The 22,500-nt window shown below is 36.9% G+C and overlaps 1 protein-coding gene and 1 pseudogene across 1 annotated transcript in view; one reads left to right on the top strand and one right to left on the bottom strand.

Annotated features, from left to right (window-relative positions):
- Window positions 1-22,500, bottom strand: part of LOC137644548 (acanthoscurrin-1-like) — a 72,258-nt pseudogene that overhangs the window by 20,374 nt on the left and 29,384 nt on the right.
- Window positions 10,700-22,500, top strand: part of LOC137643649 (uncharacterized) — a 15,307-nt gene continuing 3,506 nt past the window's right edge. Inside the window, exons 1-2 of the mRNA XM_068376366.1 lie at window positions 10,700-10,711; window positions 11,340-11,793. Coding sequence (XP_068232467.1) covers window positions 10,700-10,711; window positions 11,340-11,793 — 466 coding nt within the window. The remainder of the gene's footprint in view (window positions 10,712-11,339; window positions 11,794-22,500) is intronic.

The following is a 22,500-nucleotide window of genomic DNA, read 5'->3' as shown; positions in this document are numbered from 1 at the left end:
CTATTGGCCGAATTATTCTTTATATCACTTTTGTATAGTATTGTATAAAATCATCTGCAATTTTCATCACTCCATCATTTATGTTGATATATAAATTTTCATCCGTTAAAGCGAATATCTGTTGACACCCGGTTCTAAGTGTTCCTATCAGTAACTTGATATTTTTTTCTTTCTTTAGTATTTTCTCCATTTTGACCTGATTATGTTTACGAATATCTTATGCTTTTAGTTTGTCTATTGTTTAGTATAATTCTGCTAATTCTGTTTCGGCTCACTTTGATTTTACCCGCATTTCCAATATTTTCTTTATCTGTTTTTTTGTTTTTTTTTTCCTTATTATTTTTCTTTATCTTGTTTAGAATTTTTTCTACCGATCTCTTGTGCTGACTCTAATACAATTTTTGTTGAATTATTATTCATTTCTTCCTCATTTGCTTCCTTTTTTTTATGCATATAGGATCACCTATTTGGAATTGCTAAATTAAATTCATCTAATTTTCAATATCACAGGAGTATTTACTTACTTTCTTGAAATCTTTTTTTTTTTGGACAAATTTTATTTTTTACAATTCCATGGTCACTTGACTTTACGTGATTAACACTTGTTCCCTCTTTAACTAAATTTTACCTTAAGGTATCCAGAATTCTAACTCCTGGAGCGAATATCCCTAAATAATCTCACAGGGATATCGCATAATATCAGAGGACGTATTCTTGGCACGTCACATAGCTATCTTCGCCCCGAACAGTATTAACGCTTCGAGGGGGATATAGTGACAAGAATTCGAAACAAGAATGAAAAGAGAGCCGCTCATAAGGCATCTCTCCTATTCCGTTTCCAGTGTGTATCTGATGAAGGCTTTAGCGCCCTCTTTATTCCTTTTCGTGTAGCTCTACTACACGGTGTTTTCCCTTGTGTTCTCTCGTTATTTTGGATTTAATTCAACTTTTTGATGACTTCTCCGGCCTCTTCTGCCTCTGGAAAGTTGAGTATTATCTTTACTATGTATAAATGTAAGCTCTTGTCATTTTGAATTAAATCAAAAGTGATATTAATGTAAACAAGAGCGGTTGTCTACCGGAGGCATCCTGGATGCTATCGCTCGCTCTTATGGGTCAGGTACAGTAGTTAGCTAGAGCGACGTTCCCGGTTTGTTAAGCTTTAATAATTTTGCTATTTAGTGACTCTAGAAATGCTCATATTGTTCGGTCACTGTTAGCTCAGTGATTTTGACACATGGCGAGGTACCGATCCTGCCCTTCGCGAGGCTTCGTAGCCTAGACGTCTGGCACTAGTACTTTCATGCATGGTATAAGTTTTTCCGAGTATTATTTTATTGAAGCTATAGGCAAATATTTTATACATGTGAGATATTGTTGAATGTTTTTTCCAAGATTATATACAAGAGAGTTTCGGTGATTTAGGTAATCGATTCTCACCTTACCTAGCTAGTATTCTAGGTACAGTAGTATACTTTCTCACATCCCCGATTGTTCTTTTCTCCTCCGGAGGCCAAGTTCAATCCCTCTCTCCCTCTGAAAGCCCTTGGCTTAATCCTAGTGGTTCTACCAGTATATTAATCCAGGTATTACTTTTCTAGGATATTTCTGCCCTGTCCCGATAACCAAAGTGACTGGTTTTTGGGTTTGGGCAGAACTTCAGAGTTTTTAGTCTGTGGTCTGCTTCTTCCTAGCATGGAGAATGAATCTCCTTTGCTAGGTTAGGGGCGGACACAGGAAGCTTTGCTTCCCTAGTCCATGTCGGAAGGATTCTGATGATTCCTTCCTCTAGTGGCCTAGCAGACTGTCCTGTGTCGTTTTTTCTCGGGCTGGAGAATGAGTTTCTCGGTTGCCCGGTGAAATAACTTCACCTAACTTTGTTCTGGTTGGGAGGAGGATAGCAAGCATTGCCAGTCTTCCTCCCTAATAGACAACTCTTGGTTAGGATGAGCTTCCCTAACTGCTGAGTGTGTCTCTTGCTAGAACGAAGTCTTTAGGACCCTTATCCCTTCCCCACCTCTCTTTCTTTTATTTTCCTTTGGCCATAGGCCTTCTTCCGTACCTAGAATAGGTTAGAATGGAGGACCGGCTCAGCTCTTTGCCAGCCGGCAGAGACCCTTCGTTGTTTGCAGAGTGAACCCCAGACCTCCCTTGGTCTCTCTTCCATGTCTGCCGGTCGAGCCCGGCAGGCTGTGGATTCTTTGGAAGCCTGAATGCTATATTCTCCCCTTCCATAAGTTCACTCTTTCTGGATGGAAGGTTGTATGGCATGCCGCCTTATAACCTTACATCCATACTGTTTCTCTGACTATTGTGTTGCACCCCTATCCCGGCTTCCGGCTTGACAGCCGACAGCCGGGCAGGTAGAGGTTCTCTGGTTCTTGGCTACTGTCGGCGGACATGGTTTTATTACCTTTGCCGGCCGGCAGTGGAATCACAGCCCGAATCCGCTGGCCGCTACGATTAGCGACCGGCAGCCGGGTTTTAGTGTTTTCAGCCGTCGGCTGGCAATGACTGCCAGCCGGCACACAGTCGCGAATCAGTGGGCTGCCGCCTATTAGTTAAAGATAGTATATCTTTGATCTATAAAGGGGTAGTTGCCAGCCGGCACGTGCCGGAGTATCGGCGCGTGCTGGCTGGCACAACAGCATGCGATGTACAGTAGTTGCTATATTCGTAGTGTAGTACACACTACATTAGTAGAAACTGCTGTACAGAGTTTGTGATAACACTAAAGTTCTTCATCATACTTAATGTTATATTGTACAGCCTTTTGTTGAGACCGTACATTACATAGAAAGTGAGTTCTTTCTGTATTCTTTCAATCCCGTATATTAAAACTACACATTAAATTTCCGTTTAGGAAATTACATAAGGTATTCTAGTATAGAATTAACCTTAGTTTTAATATCTTGGGGGGTTACGGCAATTGACTGGACAGGAAATACAAGTATGTGTCTTTCCTTCTTTCTTTTATAGCTTTTCTATATAAGCTAAATGTTTCAATACAAGTGAGAAGCCTTCACTTGATACTCATGAATTTTTCTTCTCTTTACAGGAGGACCATCTGAAGTGCGGGAGTGTGTTCTGTAATGTCCGCAGTAAGTACTTCTGTGGACATAAACATTGTAGGAGGCACGCAGCATGCGCAACCTCCAGAGGTGATCTCCGGTATTGGGACCCTCAGGTTTGTACAGTATGTTCTAACCTGATTACTGAGGCTTTTGACGACCCCAAGTCGACGGAGTCAAGGGATGCTGCCAGGGAAAAGTTGCGATCCTGGGTGAGGGGTTTTCAGAAAAACACCTCAGGCCCCTACCTTCCAAATGAGAAGATGAGGGCCTACCTTTTCCCTAAAGCATCGGCTGATGCAATCATCCCCCAGCCTCAGGTGGAGATACCAACTGCCCAGAATCCAGTGGATTCTGAAGTCTCGGCCCCTTCAAGACATCCAATTGGATGATAGGATGTTGGAGGTGTCGGATTCTACAGAGAAGGACCTTCTAGGAGAAGGTCAAGAGGAGGAGCTGTGCCCGGCTCCTCAAGTAGAAGAGGAAGAAATCGATGAGGTGTTGGTTACATCGGTTCCGGACCCAGAACCTGTTCCCTCTACATCGTCTGCTATCCCAGATGACCTGGGAAGGACTCTTTCTTCTATTGTTGAGATGATCCAACAAATTCAGAAGAAGAATGAGGAGAAGGAGGCTGCAATGGAACTGGAGATAGGTAGACTGGCAGCATCACATGGGCCCCAGAAGCGACTCAACGTGAAGGATCTTCCTTTGTGCTCGGATACCAATCCTTGGAGGTATGCCGAACACATGCCAATGACAATCGGGAAGATCGTCATATCTGAAAAGTTGGGAGCAATTCCCCTGGAAGAGGTGGAATTTTGGCCCAATAAAGATTCCTACCCGGACTGTTATGTCCGCCTTAGGAAGGAGCCAGTCCTCAAAGGAGGAGACTGAGCCGAAGGAGGCCATAGTTTTGGACCATAGTAAAGCTCAAGCGTTACTATCGAGCTCGATGAAAGAGAGGGGCTTCACGAACTCAAAGGTGCCAGCCTTGAGTAAGAAGCTTCCCTCTTTTGTGGCCTCTCCTACCAGAGCCTTTCCCTTCATGGAAAAGGGATATAATGCAGCCTTAAAGGCGGTGGAGGCAGGGAAACCATGCCCCTCCTTGGAGGAGTGCAAGCCGTTATCTCTGACCTTGCCCTTGGACCAAGGAGACTGGAAGGATGTACACCTTACCTTCTCAGTCGGGAAGCTATAAGCTGATATTGCTGAACGTCAGTTCGGTGAGGAACTCCCTAAGCTGTCGGAGGTTCTCTTGCGCAGGGAGCAAGAGACGAATAGAAAGACTTGCGGCATCGATGTTGTTGCAAACGACATTAGAAATGATGGCAAGTGACCCCAAGATCCAGGATATGTTCATGGTAGTGGCCAAAACTCATCTGGCCACAGTTACGAAGGATCTCTATAGCTTTATTAAAGCTAGGAGAGCCTGTAGAGAGCTCGTGTTCGCCTCGGCTGCGGTGAGGCACGAACCGAGGAAACTGATCTCCTCTCGTATCTGGGGTAAAGAGCTCTTTCCCAACGATGTGGTTAAAGAGGTAGTAGACAAGGCTGCCACAGAGAATAGGAACCTTCTCAAAATGTGGGGCTTAGATCTTATGAGGAAGTCTTCTCCGGATGAGGGTCCCCAACCCAAGAGGAAGACAAAAAGGCCTAGGCCATCTTCTCGGCCGGCTATACCTTACCGACAGCAACAACTTCCTGTGACCGCAGTGCCTCAGATAATGGCACAACCTCCAACCACGTACCAACTGGTACCTCAACAAGTGGCGACTCAGTCGCCAGTTTTTAACCCAGCCTTCGAAAGGCAGACTTCTTCCTTTCGTTCGAGGGCTAGAGGAATAGCCAGAGGTTCTTCTAGACGCCCTTCAAGAGGAAGGGGATCCAGGGGAGGACGCGGTCAAGGAGGCAAGGCCTCAGGTCCACAACAGCAGAAGTGAGATGCTTCCAGTAGGAGAGAGGCTACAGCTATTTAGGGATCGCTGGACCTTCGATCCCTGGGCCCACAGCCTAATAAAGAATGGACTAAGTTGGAGTTGGAGCAGCCCTCCACCTCAATTTCCTCAATTCTCCCAACACTCAACCCCCGTTCTGGAAGAATACGTCCGAGAGCTCTTAGACAAAAGAGTGATACGGAAAGTTAAGTCCATCAAGTTCCAAGGGAGGCTGTTTTGTGTTCCAAAAAAGGACTCAGAAAAACTCAGAGTCATTCTAGACTTGTCGCCACTCAACAAGTTCATAATGAACTATAAGTTCAGAATGCTCACACTTCAACACATAAGGACCCTACTGCCCAAGAGGGCATATTCTGTCTCTATAGACTTGTCTGGCGCTTATTGGCATGTTCCAGTTAATCGCCACCTCTCCTCCTACCTAGGCTTCAAGTTACATAGAAAACTTTACGCCTTCAGAGCCATGCCTTGCGGGCTAAACATAGCCCCAAGGATTTTCACGAAGCTCGCGAACGCAGCCATCCATCAATTACGCCTAAAGGGGGTCCAAGTAGTAGCCTACTTGGACGACTGGGTGGTGTGGGCAGCATCCAGGACAGAATGCATGCAAGCTTCTAAGATAGTGATCCAGTTCCTGGAACATCTGGGATTCAAGATCAATATAAAAAAGTCTCAACTTTCTCCAGCTCAAAAATTTCAGTGGTTGGGAATCCATTGGAATTTGGAGTCACATCGACTTTCCATTCCTGGGAAGAAGAGGAAGGAGATAGCAGGATCTGTCAAGAGACTGCTGAAATCCAAACGGATATCAAGACGCAAACAGGAGAGAGTGCTGGGCTCTCTACAGTTTGCTTCAATAACAGATCCAGTGCTAAGAGCACAGCTAAAGGATGCAACAGGAGTCTGGAGGAAATACGCATCAAACGCGCGAAGAGATCTAATAAGACCTCTACCGACTCGACTGCGAACGCTTCTCAAGCCGTGGTCCAATGCCAAGCAACTGAAGAAATCAATACTTCTTCAACCTCCTCCCCCGTCAGTAACTATCCACACAGATGCTTCAAAGGAAGGCTGGGGAGGTCACTCTCATCAGAAGAGAGTCCAAGGAGCTTGGTCCAATCTTTTCAAGTCATTTCACATCAACTTTCTAGAAGCCATGGCAGTACTTCTGACTTTAAAGAAGGTATCTCCTCGCCACTCGACCCACATAAGACTGGTTCTAGACAGCGAGGGGATAGTGCCTGAATCGACAAGGGTCGAGGTCACCTCAAATCAACCAAGTGATGTTGGCCATTTTTCGTTTGGCAGAAAGGAAGAAATGGCACCTGTCAGCAGTTCACATTCAAGGGTTCCGCAATGTGACAGCGGACACTCTATCCAGGTTTACACCAATAGAGTCAGAATGGTCCCTAGACGCAGGATCGTTCTCCTTCATCTCGAGTCAAGTCCTGGAGCTGCAGATAGACCTCTTTGCGATGAAAGACAACAAGAAAATAGATCTTTATGTGTCCCCATACGATGATCCACTAGCAGAGGCCGTGGACACTATGTCCCTAGACTGGAACAGATGGTCCAGTATTTATCTGTTCCCTCCGCACAACCTCCTTTTGAAGGTCCTTGACAATCTGAGATCCTACAAAGGGAAAGCGGTAATAGTGGCCCACAAGTGGCCAAATAGCGTGTGGTTCCCTCTGGCATTGGAACTACGCCTAAAATTTGTACCGCTACCGGATCCATCCCTGTCTCAGCGAGTACAGAAGTCGTACTGTCTTCGCTTCATCGCAGAAAACCAGAAACCTACATCTCATGATTTTCTCTCCCTAGTTTCTTACCAAGAACATGCTACCCACCATCAGGTGGGGTCCCTAGAGAATCTGCCCTCTGAAGGAAGATGTATCTCTATGTCCAGTGGGGTGCCTAAAGGTCTATCTTCATAGAACTTCAGACTTTATGGGAGGACAGCTGTTCAGAGGAGAAACCTCGGGCTCAAAGTTATCTATAACTAAGGGCGAACTCACCCGTGTTATTCGCAAATCGGGTCCTGACAGTACACCCGCTAGTCATGATCCGAGAGGAGTTGCTTCTTCCATAAAATTTCCTTATTGATATGGACCTTGAACATCTTTGTTCGTACACCAGCTGGTGGTCATCCAAGGTGTTCTTTAAGCACTATGCGAAGCAAGTGAAGCAACTCAAGTAATCTGTGGTAGCAGCAGGTAGAATCCTTTAACCTACTGTTTTAAATCTGCGAGGAACAGTGTAATTAATTTGGGACGATTAATTAAGAGGGTGGGTGTTTAGTCACTGTGTGTACTACACACTGAGCGATAGGCCACGAAAGTGTCCTTACGAACTGTTCCATTGACGTTGGTAAACTATAGCATAATACGGACACTTGTGTCAAGCGTTTCTTACACTAGTGTAATTAAACAGTATACAGACTGTAGCATTATTACTAATTCAATTGAAGTGGCAAGTCTGTTTCATGGCAGATGAAACAATATTTTCTGTTGACTGTTTTCTTTGTGCTTTAATGGATATCATCCACTTTTTATAAATTTTATAAAGGTAGATCTGATATGCACGTTTATTAAATTCTAATAAACTAGTTCATAGTGAACCCTGCGTTTTATTCGCCCACACTCATTTTTATTAGATATGTACTGAGCATTAAGATTAAAATATGGATATTTTTATCATGGTATGTCTTTTAAGATTGTTCCCTGATTCAAGCAAAATTCCACTCTCTTTAACCCTTCTGTAAGAAGGGTTGAGGTGGTACCCTAACAGGAGAGTGGCAGAGATGCAAATTTGTTCCTATGCGGATATGACCTTTATCCGATAGTTATTAAGAGTAGTCAGTTTGGGGAAGGTGTCACAAATTCATTCTGACTTTGGCGACTCTTATACAAACTTTGCTTTATAATGTATAGGGTGAGACCACTATACAAGCTTGTCATTTTGTCATCCATAAGTTATTATGTACTCCTCGAGACTTTTCCAGAGTCTAGTATGACTCATCCCTGTAGGGGGCAGGAAGCACTAACATAGTTCATGCTTAGATGAAATGATGTATGACGGTAACATCATAGGTCTCTAGGTCTAGACGGACCAGGAAAATACTTTCTTGAGAGTACGGCACTGATTGAGAATCCACAGATACAGTAATGCTCTGGTAAACTTCCATCAGGACGACATGGCCTGAGCCCAAAAAACGGATTTTGAGCGAAGCGAAAAATCTATTTTTGGGTGAGGTAGCCATGTCGTCCTGATGGACCCACCCTTCCTTTTATTGTAAAAGGGCTTATTGACCCCTCCCTATAATACAGTATCTGTAACACCTCGTATATCGCTACAAGGAATAAAGAGGGCGCTACCGCCTTCATCAGATACACACTGGAAACGGAATAGGAGAGATGCCTTATGAGCGGCTCTCTTTTCATTCTTGTTTCGGATTCTTACGTTAATACTGTTCGGGGTGAAGATAGCTATGTGACGTGTCAAGAATACATCCTCTGATATTATGCGATATCCCTGTGAGATTATTTAGGGATATTCGCTCCAGTAGTTAGAATTCTGGATACCTTAAGGTAAAATTCTCTGGGAATGTCACTGTAGTCAAATATACCCTAGAAAGCTACCATTTAGGAACTTCCATCAGGACGACATGGCTACCTCACCCAAAAATAGATTTTTCGCTTCGCTCAAAATCCGTTGTTACTTCCTCTGTATTGAGTGTTGTTGGCGCATAATTGTTATGTAATTTGATAATCAATCCTATAATTCTATCACTGATACTATAAGATTATTCCATGTTACTTAAACGATTTTTATTAATAAGAAATTCGGCTATCTTTTCTGTTCCTTCCACGTCCTCTGAAGCAAAACATATGGGCCACTTCTTCTAATTTCACTCAATCCTGTTATATCTTCTAGTAACACAGCAAGATTTTCCCTAGACAAGATCCTGACACTATACTTTGCGAGGTTCAGTTTCCAAAGGTAGCCTTTTCTAGATTGTCTCTGTATATATATATATATATATATATATATATATATATATATATATATATATATATATATATATATATATATATATATATATATATATATATATACATATATATTTACATATACATATGTATATATACAGTATATATATATATATATATATATATATATATATATATATATATATATATATATATATATATATAGTTTTGCCGATAGAAAGACAATTTTAAAATATTGATTTCAATGACCAGCGTAGTATCATTGAGCGTATGGAGTACTTCTCTGTCTGTGAGGTTTCATATCCATACCTTATCACCATAGTTTAAAACCAAAGACAATTAATATAAAGACATCAGATAATAATTGTCTTCTGTAAACTATAAATTAGAGGAAGTTAAATATAAAAAGCCATTTAAAATTTAAAGATAAAACTAGAACTGAAAAGCAAATGATAAAAGCATAGCAGGGTTGCATAACTGACAGCCCTAACTCGATCGATATTAGAATGAGTTTGTAGCAAATAATTAACATCGTTAGTATGTTTTCGGTGAATTCATCAAGTAGGCCTACAGGTACTTTATTGTGTAAAAATTGTAATTGGTCACATAAAAACCGTCCAATAAATATGTTTTAGTTTTTCCTACGATATGCTTTCTGATGCCAGGAAATCACATTTAAGGGTGTTTCTTCGACAAACTGCAAAATCGCTCCTACGGCCCTGTTCCATTGTAAAAATATGCAGAAAAAAAGAAGATCTTACAGATCAGGTAAAGTATTATATACAGACAATTCGGTCGTGTATCTAAAGATGACTGAAGCTATTTATATTGAAATAATGAATCTCTCTTTGAATTCTCAGAAAGAAGGTTGCGGTAGGATTTCACACGTTTTTAAACACTGGCTTCAATACCCCTTTTTATCTCTTTTTATCTATTTTTACTACAGACAAATATGTATCTTATTATCCTTTTTACTACTGGTATCCAATTCATGCTGGTTATTTTTCACAAAAATAAATATGTACTGTATATTTTGAAATTATGTTTTAACATTGGGTGATGTTTAGTATTTGCATGTGTGATGTACATTGTTTACAGAATTTTCTAACCACCAACTTGTCTAGATAGGCTGTTAAATTTTTAAGTCTCGACTCTAACCAAAATCTTATGGCTTCTTATACGTGAATGGTATTTTACCTGATAATTTTCATCCTATTTATGTATAGTCCTACAATTATTTGTGTACGTTATAATATTTTTGTAGAACATGATTACGGAAGGATTACAGTCCAAAAGCTCAATGTAATGAATAGAAAAATAAAAGAAATTATTTCAATATGGCATTTTCTATCATCTAAAGAACTTCGATCCAAGAAGTGGAGAGTCCAACAGGAAACTGTTTGTTTGTGTAAGTGTGTGTGTGTGTGTGCTCAATAAGAAAAAAAAACATTAAATTATGGAAAAATATACAAAAAAAGATAAAATCTACAGATATTTAAATGTATAAAAAATAGAGAATAATTATTCTTAAGGTTTTTGCTGCTTAGAAGAGATGACGCAAGATCGTGGGAGCTGTGCGAAGGACATTTGCCTTCCCTCAGTCAGTATATAAAGAGATCCCTGAGTCCTTCTCACCACAGTTGGCTCTGAGCAACCCACCATGATGTCTAAGGTAAGAAAACACACAATTTCTATAATTTTGCTTCATTTTTGTTGATTGCACTGAGATTATTAATTATTCTCTTCCAATAGTGCACTGTTAGATTAAATATAATTGAAGATAAACTAAAATTGATCCGAAACAAATATTGATTTATACTGATGAAACAATGTTCAAATGAATCTTCAAAATAGAATAAAATGTAATTCACCATTTTCCATTGTTTTAATGTTTGCAAGATGTGTTGTCCGATGTGAAAGTTATCATATATATTTATTTTACTTCATTTTGAGTAACTCCGGTATGAACATTATTTTCAGTTTAGTCTGGATTCCCAGAATATTGAAAATATGAATTAGTTATTTATTTTCTTATTGTATCTTTAATATCATACATTCTGTTTACTAGGTTTTTCATCTAGAATTTTAATTTCTATTCAAATTGAATACCTTAAACAAGTATCAGATTGCTTGAAACTAATTCAAAACCTTATCTAAATGGTATCATAGTTTTTCACATAATTACGTCATTATTAGAGCATTAAAATATGGTCCTTTTATATCGTCACACTTTATTTCATTTTCACTATACTTGCCTTTTTAAGTGTATTTATAATGGCACTTCTCACTTTTTTACGCAGATGATTCTTGCCACCTTTGCTGTGGTCCTTCTTGGGATGGTTGCAGCTGATCCTGTAGCTGATCCTGAACCAGGTCACGTTGGAGGCGGATTTCATCGTGGCTTTGGTAGCCATTTCGGTGGACGTGGATTCGGACATGGATTTGGTGGTGGGTATGGAGGTTACCGTGGAAAAAGGAGCCCTGTAGCTGAGCCTGAAGCCAACACTGAGGCTCTTGCCGACCCAAAACCTGAAGCAGATCCTGGTCACTTTGGAGGAATCCACCGTGGATTCTCTGGATTTGGTGGCCATCATGGAGGTAGCTTTGGAGGATTTGGTGGCCATTTCGGTGGACGTGGATTCGGACATGGATTTGGTGGTGGGTATGGAGGCTACCGTGGAAAAAGGAGCCCTGTAGCTGAACCTGAAGCCAACCCTGAGGCTCTTGCCGACCCAGAACCTGAAGCTGATCCTGGTCACTTTGGAGGAATCCACCGTGGATTCTCCGGATTTGGTGGCCATCATGGAGGTAGCTTTGGTGGATTCGGAAGTTTCGGTGGACACAGGGGCTTTGGAGGTCATTTTGGAGGAGGCAGATTTTATGGTTAAGAGAGAAGAGATGAAGGTTTTCTAGTTTTCTTCCTGGAAGTAAATAAATGAGAGTATTATCAAAATATGTATATCACTTTTATTGGCCGCACATAACAATATGAATAGAGTATTCATGGTAAATCTTACTGTATGATTATTGAAAGAATAATAATGAAGTTTCTGACTGTAGTCTATCATGCAAAGAAATCCGAAAAATGAATTTCATCCACTTGAGAGCATTAAGGCAAATCAATAATTTTCTGGAAGCATTTCAACGGAGATTCAGTGACTATCCTTTATCAACATTCTTTATTATTCTCTGATTTCTTCGTCCCTGCAAGATTAAAAAGGAATGAAATTGGTTTCTCAAAATATATAATGAAAATATTTATTCGATGGAATTTTTTGAAGTCTCACTAGATTTTATATTGATAAATAAATGATATGCAAATACAAAAGTAAGATTTTATTCGAATTTTCACATCCATGAACACAAGGTATGTTTTTTCTAACTAAGATTTAAATGGTGAAGAAAATCTATTATGAGACCGCCATAGACAGGATACTTAGAGTTCTTATAATGGAAGAATATGCAAATACTTAACCTTCGAGAGCATCGATTAACATTTTTGGGTAAAACATATGACCTTTTATCGAATCATTAGAAACCTCTACTGTATGAGGTAATGCTGACAGGAAAACCAAAATGAACCAGAAATCCATGATTTTGACACTTTTTTTTCTTTTTTTATTCCAAAACTAAATCTAAAATAATGTTTGAATAAGGGGTTATGAAAATACCACCTGAGATTATGATAGCTTATACATTTTTTCATAACGTAAATATATGTATCAAAACTGAATTCTTGCAAGGATGAATATATTTTTCCATGAATGAATTTTTTTCCTCCGACATTGTAAGGGAGATGTGGTTTGATTGCATTGCAGTGACGTCGGTAGTACCCTGGAACTTTTGTTCCTTCGTCCTGGAATCTTCTGGATTTCTTGACTATATAGAACAGTGATGAAATGATTCAAAGATAATCTTGGCATATTACAAAGAAAAAGGAAAGTGTAACAAAAAGTAACCGAACGTGATTCTACATTGCAGTTACAGTAGTATTAACATTTCAGGCTACTCTACAATTGAATTACTAATACGAGGTCACTACTAGGTGACCTATTATCATGACATCGCAAAGTTAACTCTAATTGTGGATGCCTAAGAACAACTTTGTAAAATTGCCAGATATGATTAATATTGCGATCTTAACTCGCCCACCACGATCGACGCAAAGACGTTTACATTCAAGACTGAATTATACATCGAGGAAATGAAGTGAAGAAGGTTCATTTTATAAAGAGGTTTAGATTTCAGACAGGTTCATTGGCTGACTTAATGAGTCGAGATGATTTTATATATAAGGAAAAAATTGATAAAGAAATGAGCCAAAGCGGAAGCATTAAGGATTTCTATTTAAGAAGTTTGGCTGGAAAATTTCAGAATATTGTCAACATTTTCGTTGCCATAATTCTTCTTCTTCTTCTTCTTCTTCTTCTTCTTCTTCTTCTTCTTCTTCTTCTTCTTCTTCTTCTTCTTATTATTATTATTATTATTATTATTATTATTATTATTATTATTATTATTATTATTATTATTATTATTATTATTATTACCATAGAATGAAAACACATTCAAATAGAAAAAAATATTTACCTGTAATATGATGCTTTGAAAAGAATTGTTTTATATTTGAAAGAATATGTGAAAGAATAAATAAAAAATAACTGAATGAAAAAAAAAGATGAAATAGATTGATATATGCATTAGTGAACATCAATAAAAGCTTGAAGAGTTATATTAATGATAAATGTCCCTTTAACTTATCATTAACCTCAATTAAATTGTTTCCTGACAATACAATTATGTCAGCAGATAAAAATGAGTTACATAAACCCTTTTGAAATGATATGTAACATGTGAATTTACAGCTATTAATAGAAAATTTATATTGACACTTTATATTCTTAAATTCTATATCCAAAACACGTTGTTCTGGAAACTATATTCGGTGACCTTCCATGATTATTACAATATCATGACTATTTCGTTGATCATTTGCTAATTATTCTTTTAATAATGTTTGCATTGATTGCAGTTATTCTTCTCTCTCTCTCTCTCTCTCTCTCTCTCTCTCTCTCTCTCTCTCTCTCTCTCTCTCTCTCTCTCTCTCTCTCTCTCTCTCTCTCTCTCTAAATGACTTATGACCTCGATCTCCCTTTGATCTCAGCAAGACTGCAACACCGTATAGCTACATCAGATCAAAAATAGATCTTCTGGCAGAATAGTAGAAGGATTTCAGTCCAAGGATACCATACACGTTGAGTGTCCTTGCTTCATCAGTTACAGCATGTATAATGCTTTTACATCTTTAAGGTCATTGAAATAATGTTTACTATATATATATACATATATATATATATATATATATATATATATATATATATATATATATATATATATATATATATATATATATATATATACATATTCAGAAACCTAGGAAATTGACATGGAGAAACTCAAAGCAAAAGGTGAAATAGATTTTATTCTCATTGAAAATTGAATTTAGTTAAAGATGTAACAGTTATAAAGAAGTTGTAGCCGAGTGACCATAGAATGGTGAGAAGCAAAATTTGTCTAAATTTAAGGAAAGAAAGAGAAAAACTAACTAAAAAAGTAACTCTCGGGTAATAAGAAAGAAATCTGAACAGTTTAGTTTAGCGATACAATATAGGTACTCCAAGCTATATGATCAAATGGAAGCAAGTAAAGAAGAAATGAACTGTAATTCAACAAAATGCTTATCGCAATCAGTACAAGAGACCGGTGGAAATCTGTCTTATCAAGATTAATGAAAACTATCAGAAAAGACCAACAGTCTAATGAATACAATTTTGGAAGAAATCGAAAACAAATGAAATAAAATGAGCAGAATTTATCAAAATGATAAGCAAACAAATAACTCACACTGTCTTGTGCGCAGACTTTGCTAGAATTTTATTATAGGTGAGAAAATTAAAAGTATTTTTTTTTCTAGAAAGATGTTCGCAAAAATAATATAATTTTACTTTTTTCCTAAGTTCTTAAATGAATTACTGTATATACATTACTGTTCTATAAAATGTTTTCTAAATTAGTGACTTTTAGTAATAATCTTTTTGGTTAGAATCTTAGATAAATAGCTGGAAAATAATAGTAAATCTTCCAGCAAGCCACCAGAGACTTTCCATGCAAATCCTGGAAATGATTTAGATGAGTAAATTAAACACTGACGTCGACATATCCTTCCTTCACTTCAGGAGGTCGAGTTGGCCGTAGAAGTTAATGTGGTCTGGACACACTTCACTGGCATACCCGACAGATAAGCTGGCATATCTCTATGTATTCCTACTCCATATAGAATTGGTTTATCTTTCGGTGATTTTCATCCCCTAATATCATATGTTATAAAATTCACAAAATTTTTCATCAAAAATAATTTTCATGATGCAAATCGGCTCTCTAAACGCTTTATATAGAACTAACTGATAAGTCCATTGGCCAATAATTTGACTTAATTCCAGATAATAATACTGCTTCCTGATTCAATTTATCATCATCTCCTCTAACGCCTATTGACGCAAAGGGCCTCGGTTAGATGTTGCCAGTTGTCTCAATCTAGAGCTTTTAAATCTATACTTCTCCACTCATCATCCCCTACTTCATGCTTCATAGTCCTTAGCCATGTAGGCCTGGGCTTTCTAACTCTTTTAGTGACTTGTGGAGTCCAGCTAAAAGTTTGTTGAACTAATCTATCTAGGGAAGTGCGACGAGCATGACCAAAACATCTCCATATGCCCTTTACCATGATTTTGTCCACATATGGCACTCGAGTAATCACATCTATAGTTTCCTTTCTAATCCTGTCCCGCCATTTTACTCCCAATATTCTTCTCAAATCTATCAAAGCTGTTGGATATAATTTCATTGTCATACCACAACTCATGTCCATAAAGTAACACCGATCTTACTAAACTAATATATAGCACGATTTTTATATGTGATTTCCGGCGAGTTGATTTCCAAATTTTACTAAACCTAGCCATTGTATGATTGGCTTTTTTCAGTCTTTCATTAAACAACTATTCTGATGTTCCAAGATTATAAATGATTCCACCTCATAAATCTTTTCTCCTACCAATGATATTTTATCTTCTATTGCATATTCCGTTCTCATTATTTCTGTCTTTCTCCTATTTATCTTTTAACAAAGACAGCATCATCCGCATACTCTAGGTTTGCGGATTTCTTATTACCAATACAGTTCAATCATTCTCCATCGTCCACAACTGTTTTATTTAATGTCCAGAACATATTTTTTGAAATTTGTCAAAAAAATTTTATAAAAAGAATATTTATAGTTTTCATCTCATTTATGGTCCCTGTGTAGCATCCTGCTGGACTCAGGTTCAAGACCCGATCAAACCTGATAGTTTCTTGTAGTCTTTGCAGCCTCAGCAACTTTGTAAGAAAGTCATATGGGTATTGGGGTGAGTAAAGGTGTACCTGCTGAGTCATCAGCATCCATTGCCTTGCCCTCCCTGGTCTGGTCCTAGTTTTGGTGGAGAGGGGGTTTGGCCACTGATCATATTTATACATGGTCAGCCTCTACGTTATTGTCCTGCCACTAGGTCATTGTCCTGCCACTAGGGCATTGTCACAGTTGTCTTCGTCCCTAACCTCTTACCAAAGCGATTCATCTAGGATCCTAAAGGTTGGCTGCAACATTTTTTTTCCTGTATTTTTTTTCTAATTTGTTCAAAATACGAAATTCTTGCTAATTTTTTTCATGAGATATGTATGTATTTTTTAGGTTATTTATAAAATCTATTATCGTGAAAAGTTATTTTGTTGAATTGTTTTATTTACAAGGTCAGTAGTTTGGCGAATTATTAGTAGTATTTTTTCATAGAAACAGAAAATAGGTCGGGATACCACAAGAAATTTAATTTTTTTTTCAATTACTTTGAGTTGAGTTCGACCCGCAAGACCTTAAAACCTTCAAAGGCTGGCTAAACAGCGATAACTGTCCAGGGACATAATTTTCTATTAAAAAAAGGGTAACATTATGCTACAGTTAGAACGGTCACTTCTGGGAACCCAGTGATGTTCTAAAAATATATTGGTCTCAAGCTATCGTTCTCACAAGGTCTCTTTCGTAATAGAATTTCCTTGACTTATTTATGGTACAAAACTACAAAACACACATACATGTTTTGCAACGCCCTTTTACCAATTTGTTTTAGAACTAACAATTATTATTTAAATCTTTCATGAACCCTATAGGAAAAAAACTTTAGTTTATGACATTTTTAGGCATTTCATACATTATCGGGGACTTTTTAAAGATAAAGATAAGGAAAAAAGTTCTTTTATGAAAAGTTAGTAAAAGATTTGAGAATTGGGAAGTTTGCTTGAAATTCTTCTTTATTCTTTGTAGTTGGCGAAAAATTATTTATTCATCATTATTTTTATTTATTTTTTTTTTTCCTTTTTTACAAATCTTGAGCCTTAGTTCTTCTTTCTAACAAATTTAAGATTTATTTGAGGAGACGTTTAATTTCCTTCTGCAAATCTAAGAATTTTCCCAGATAATCTCATATATATCAAAGCTAATTTCTCGATTTTTGAGCATTTTATTCACGAATACAACAAAATACAACAAAATAAAGAATCTATTTCTGACATATGAATCCAACTCCACCTCACAGGCAAAGAAGTGTTGTGAAGCGAAGCCAAGATCAAGACGTTGTGTCAGCATCGAAGACTTTAACAAATCGACCTTTGTACCAAAGATAGTAAGAAGAATTAGCGTCGTTGAAATAAAAACGTCTGTTGCAAATCTTGCAGGAAAATTTTCATCTGAATTGCACCACAAAAGGAGAATTTTTCTGTTCATCAACGCGCAAAGTATAAATTGTGAAATTCCATCTGTTGTTTTCTTTTACTCTAATTCGACTTTATTTTCTAAGCGATCAAGTAAGGAGAACTTGAGGCTGAGGTCCAGAGCCATTGGTGTTTCTTTAAACCATTTACGTGAAGGAAAACTTTCTACACTAAAGCAATATTTTGTTTCATATTATTACTGTAATTTCTTATACCAAATTGGTTTGTCTTTATTTACACATATTTATTTTTTTATGAAAAAAGTTAATGGATGAATAGAAATATTATATAAATAAAAAGAAAAACTATTTCACACATATTGCTTTACGCTCGATAGACAGTGCGTAACATTGTCAAATATATCAGGGTTCTGAACCCTGATTAAACTTTTTCTAGGAGTAGTCTGGTTTTATTCTAACTGGAAAGTTACAATTTCTATTTTAAGAGCATTTAAAAGATAATATGATTAGGCATGGAATAGTGCTCTTATTAATGTTATCTTTTTACTTTCATATATACGTATACATATATATGTATATATAGATATATATATATATATATATATATATATATATATATATATATATATATATATATATATATATATATATACATACAGATATATATCTGTATCTATTTATCTATCTATCTATCTATCTATCTATCTATCTATCTATCTATCTATATATATATATATATATATATATAGAGAGAGAGAGAGAGAGAGAGAGAGAGAGAGAGAGAGAGAGAGAGCATTTATATATATATATATATATATATATATATATATATATATATATATATATATATATATATATATATACAATGAAAATATAATGCATATTTTATGAAATTTCTTTTAAGTCTTACTAGATCTAATATGAATAGATAAATTATATATAGATATAAAAGGAGGATTTTATTTAAATTCTCTTATTCATTCATATGTTTCTTTAGCATAGAATGAAGGAGAAATCAAAATTTTGCTCCTTTTTTTCAGAAAAAAAAAAAAACAATGACAACTGTTACTTCTGCATGAATATTATTCAAACCATGATTGATACATCATAACTGAATTCTTGCATACATGAACATATATTTCTTTCATGACAGTTTTTTTTTTTCCTCATATTAAAAAAAATGGTGTTCGATTCCAGTGCAGTTACCTCAGTGGTACCTTGGAACTTTGGACGTCTGCAGTTTGGATATTATTCAAAATAATGGGAAGCGGGGATTATTGGCAGATGTTATTCTGTATCAACATTATATTTCAATAAAAGTATTTCACAAAAAGAAGCACGGGTTGATAAGTCACTTTGAGTTCCATTAAAGGATTGACATAAATGATAAGTGGTAATTTGAGTTTCATAAAATTTTATTTAGGTATAATAACACAAATCTAGTTATTGTGAAGTGTTCAAACGTGTTACACTGACATATACTTTTACAAGGTTAATCATGGCAACTAAGGTACCGGCAACAATGGAGGGTACATAAAGGGAGATCTTAAAGTGAATTTGAAAAAGGAAATCACATATTAGTACGATAGGCAGGACAAGGCCTTTACTGGCCTCCTTGATGAGGTGACTAACTGACTCTTACATCAGCTGTGATGGCCTTTTTTAAGGTTTTCATCGTAGGGTGGGGGCCTGACCGGGTCTCCTCTGTCTATGGGTGTTAGACGAGACGATGCAGGCTGCAAGGGGGTCAACCGCCATTGTTGCTGCACCCTCTGACTCTCCTCTGTCCCTGGTACCTGTGTAAATCATAATAGAGCTCAGAGTAAACTTGGCAACAGATGACTGTCGCCAGAGTGAAACTGCTCCAAATTGAATTTCTCAAAGTAGATCACAGAAGCATGTGGCTGCAATACTTTGATTTTGACACTTTTGTTTCCTTGTTTTGGTATATTCACGATTTCTTGACCATTTAAAACAGTGCTAAAGTTATTCAGAGCTTAATTTCCAAAATTACAAAAAATAAAGAAAGAAAAAAAATGAAGTATTTTTCTAGAATTTTGTCAGTATCATCAAGCAAACCACACTATTATTAAATCAGGGATACTGATTGACATAATCTTATTTATGGAACCCTACTGTCTTGAAGTTACCACTAATTGTGGATGCCTAGGAGGAACTATCTAAAGTTGCCAAAAATTATTAATATTGGAAGCTTAACCCGTCCACCACGATCCACCGTAAAGACTTTAAAAAAAATTATAGATAAAACAAAAAGCTAAATAACAAACAAAGATGAACCAAAAAAACAGATGAATTTATGCATTCATAAACATCAAAAGAAACCAGAAGAGCTTCGCTAACGATACACGTAGCTTTAAAGTATTATTAATATCAGTTATGTTGTTCACCGCTAATACAATTCTGTAAACTGATAGAAATATGTTACATGCACCATTTTAAGGTAATATGTAATGCGAATGACCGCTAATTACATGAAACTCAAAAGGACCCCGGCAAAGCCTATACTAAAATTAATACATCATTAAGCAATTGTTTCTTATGCAACTTTTAATCCATAACATTGGCATTTCTGAAAGACTTTTCTTGATTCTCATACTCTAACCACTCATTGCCGAGGTATATTTTGTCAATCCTTAAATCCTTAGATATTATGCCCAAAAAACACCTTGTTCTGGAAAATGTCTTAATTAAACTTACAAGATGTTATAGTAATATTGGTTACAATTTTATTGATAATTTCCTACCTCTTCTTGAATTAGCTTTTGCATTTATTGCCTGTGTTTTCATTCCTGTTCTGCCTTACTCCCAATCCTTATATATCTGGGTACCTTCTTTCCTTATTTCCAGACTCTCTCTCTCTCTCTCTCTCTCTCTCTCTCTCTCTCTCTCTCTCTCTCTCTCTCTCTCTCTCTCAACAGAAACATAAACATAGACATGAACACACACACACACATTAAACCGTAACTGACCAATACTCTAAACTCACTAAGGCTGTAACAACCGTCTGCTATTTCAGGCCAAAGGACACCGCAGCTTTCCTTGAGCTACATTAGCTCTTCTCCCTAAATGACCAATCGTGAACATTGCAGTCACTTACTGTTCACACTCCCTCATCTATTGGTCGCGATTGCGAGGCTGAGTCATATTCTATTTCAAAAAGAAAGTTGGCTGTCATAGAAATGATCTGTTCAGGGAAAGATTTATGGGGAAAATTTAACTTCAGGTTTCTGTTTCACTTATTTACTTCTATCTATCTATCTATCTATCTATTATCTATATATCATATGTATATATATACATATATATATATATATATATATATATATATATATATATATATATATATATATATATATATATATATATATATATATATATATATATATATATGTACTTATTTTACTTTGATGGCTGCTTTTCCAGTCCCATACAGCAGGGGAACCCCACTCTCTACAGGACCTCCACTATCGTTTTACCTTGTTCGTTCAGAGTATTTAACGTTTCATTTCGCGTATTGTTTATTTACTGTTAAATCGTCACTGTCAAAGGACTCATGAAATAAGAAAGTCATCAGTTTCCTCTTGAAAGCCTTAATGTCTTCAATCATTCGAATGTTTCGTGGGACGTTATTATACAGTCTCGGGGTCGCATGTCTAAAGGGTCTGGAGCCTAAAGTAGACATATATCCAACAGTTTGAAACCATCTGTAACTATTCTCGTGTCGAAGCGATTTGTTGGCTGCGCAATATGTAGCAGTTCTCTTAAATTTTAGACGCCCGGTTCTAATAACTTGGTGGGTTAGTGTACATATTTTAGATTTAATTCTCGCTTTAATCGGCAGCTAGTGTAAATTGATTATTATAGGGGTGATCCTTTCTCTAGGTGGGACACCTTTTATCAGCCTTGCTCCTAAGTTTATTATGTTTTGTAATTTCTTAAGTTGCACTTTTGGTAAATTGTAGTAGATAGAGTTGCAGTAGTCAATCCTTGTAATAACACAGTTTATCACAAGTTTCTTTACAGAATTCTCGTCCAGGTACTTTTTTATAAACGCAATATTTCTTAGATAATAACCAGCAGTTTTTATTACATTATCTATTCGGGCATTTAGAGACAGGTTACAGTCAAGAAATATACCTAGATCTCGAACTTTACTAGATATCGGCACCGAGTTATTATTTATGTTCATTTGAATATCACCTAAGTTTCTCAGGCTATTTCTCTTGCCCACCACCATGAATTCAGTTTTGTTCTCATTTAATTTTAGTTGTTTAAATGTCATCCATTCTCTAACACTATCAAGGATTCGGTTTAGAGTTTCAGTAGTGTCATGTATATCATTTATGGAGAAGTAAAATTGTGTATCATCTGCAAATAGTTTAAACTTCACGCCATGCCTTTGTAGCATTTTCGATAGACCAATAGTATAGATGCAGAATAAGATTAGGCCAAGTACACTCCCCTGGGGTACCCCTCTGTTTATGGGTTCATATGATGAATAAGAGTTTCCAATTTGTACACAGTAATTTCTACCAACTAAGCAGTCTTTTAGGTATTCGAAGGCTTGATCTTCAAAGCCGATGGACCGTAGATCATTTAGTAGCAGTTCGTGCACCACTGT

Source organism: Palaemon carinicauda, chromosome 7 (assembly GCF_036898095.1).
Source record: "Palaemon carinicauda isolate YSFRI2023 chromosome 7, ASM3689809v2, whole genome shotgun sequence".
Classification (NCBI taxonomy): domain Eukaryota; kingdom Metazoa; phylum Arthropoda; class Malacostraca; order Decapoda; family Palaemonidae; genus Palaemon; species Palaemon carinicauda.
The sequence above is the reverse complement of the archived record's forward strand: the minus strand, read 5'-3'. Positions and strand labels throughout refer to the sequence as shown.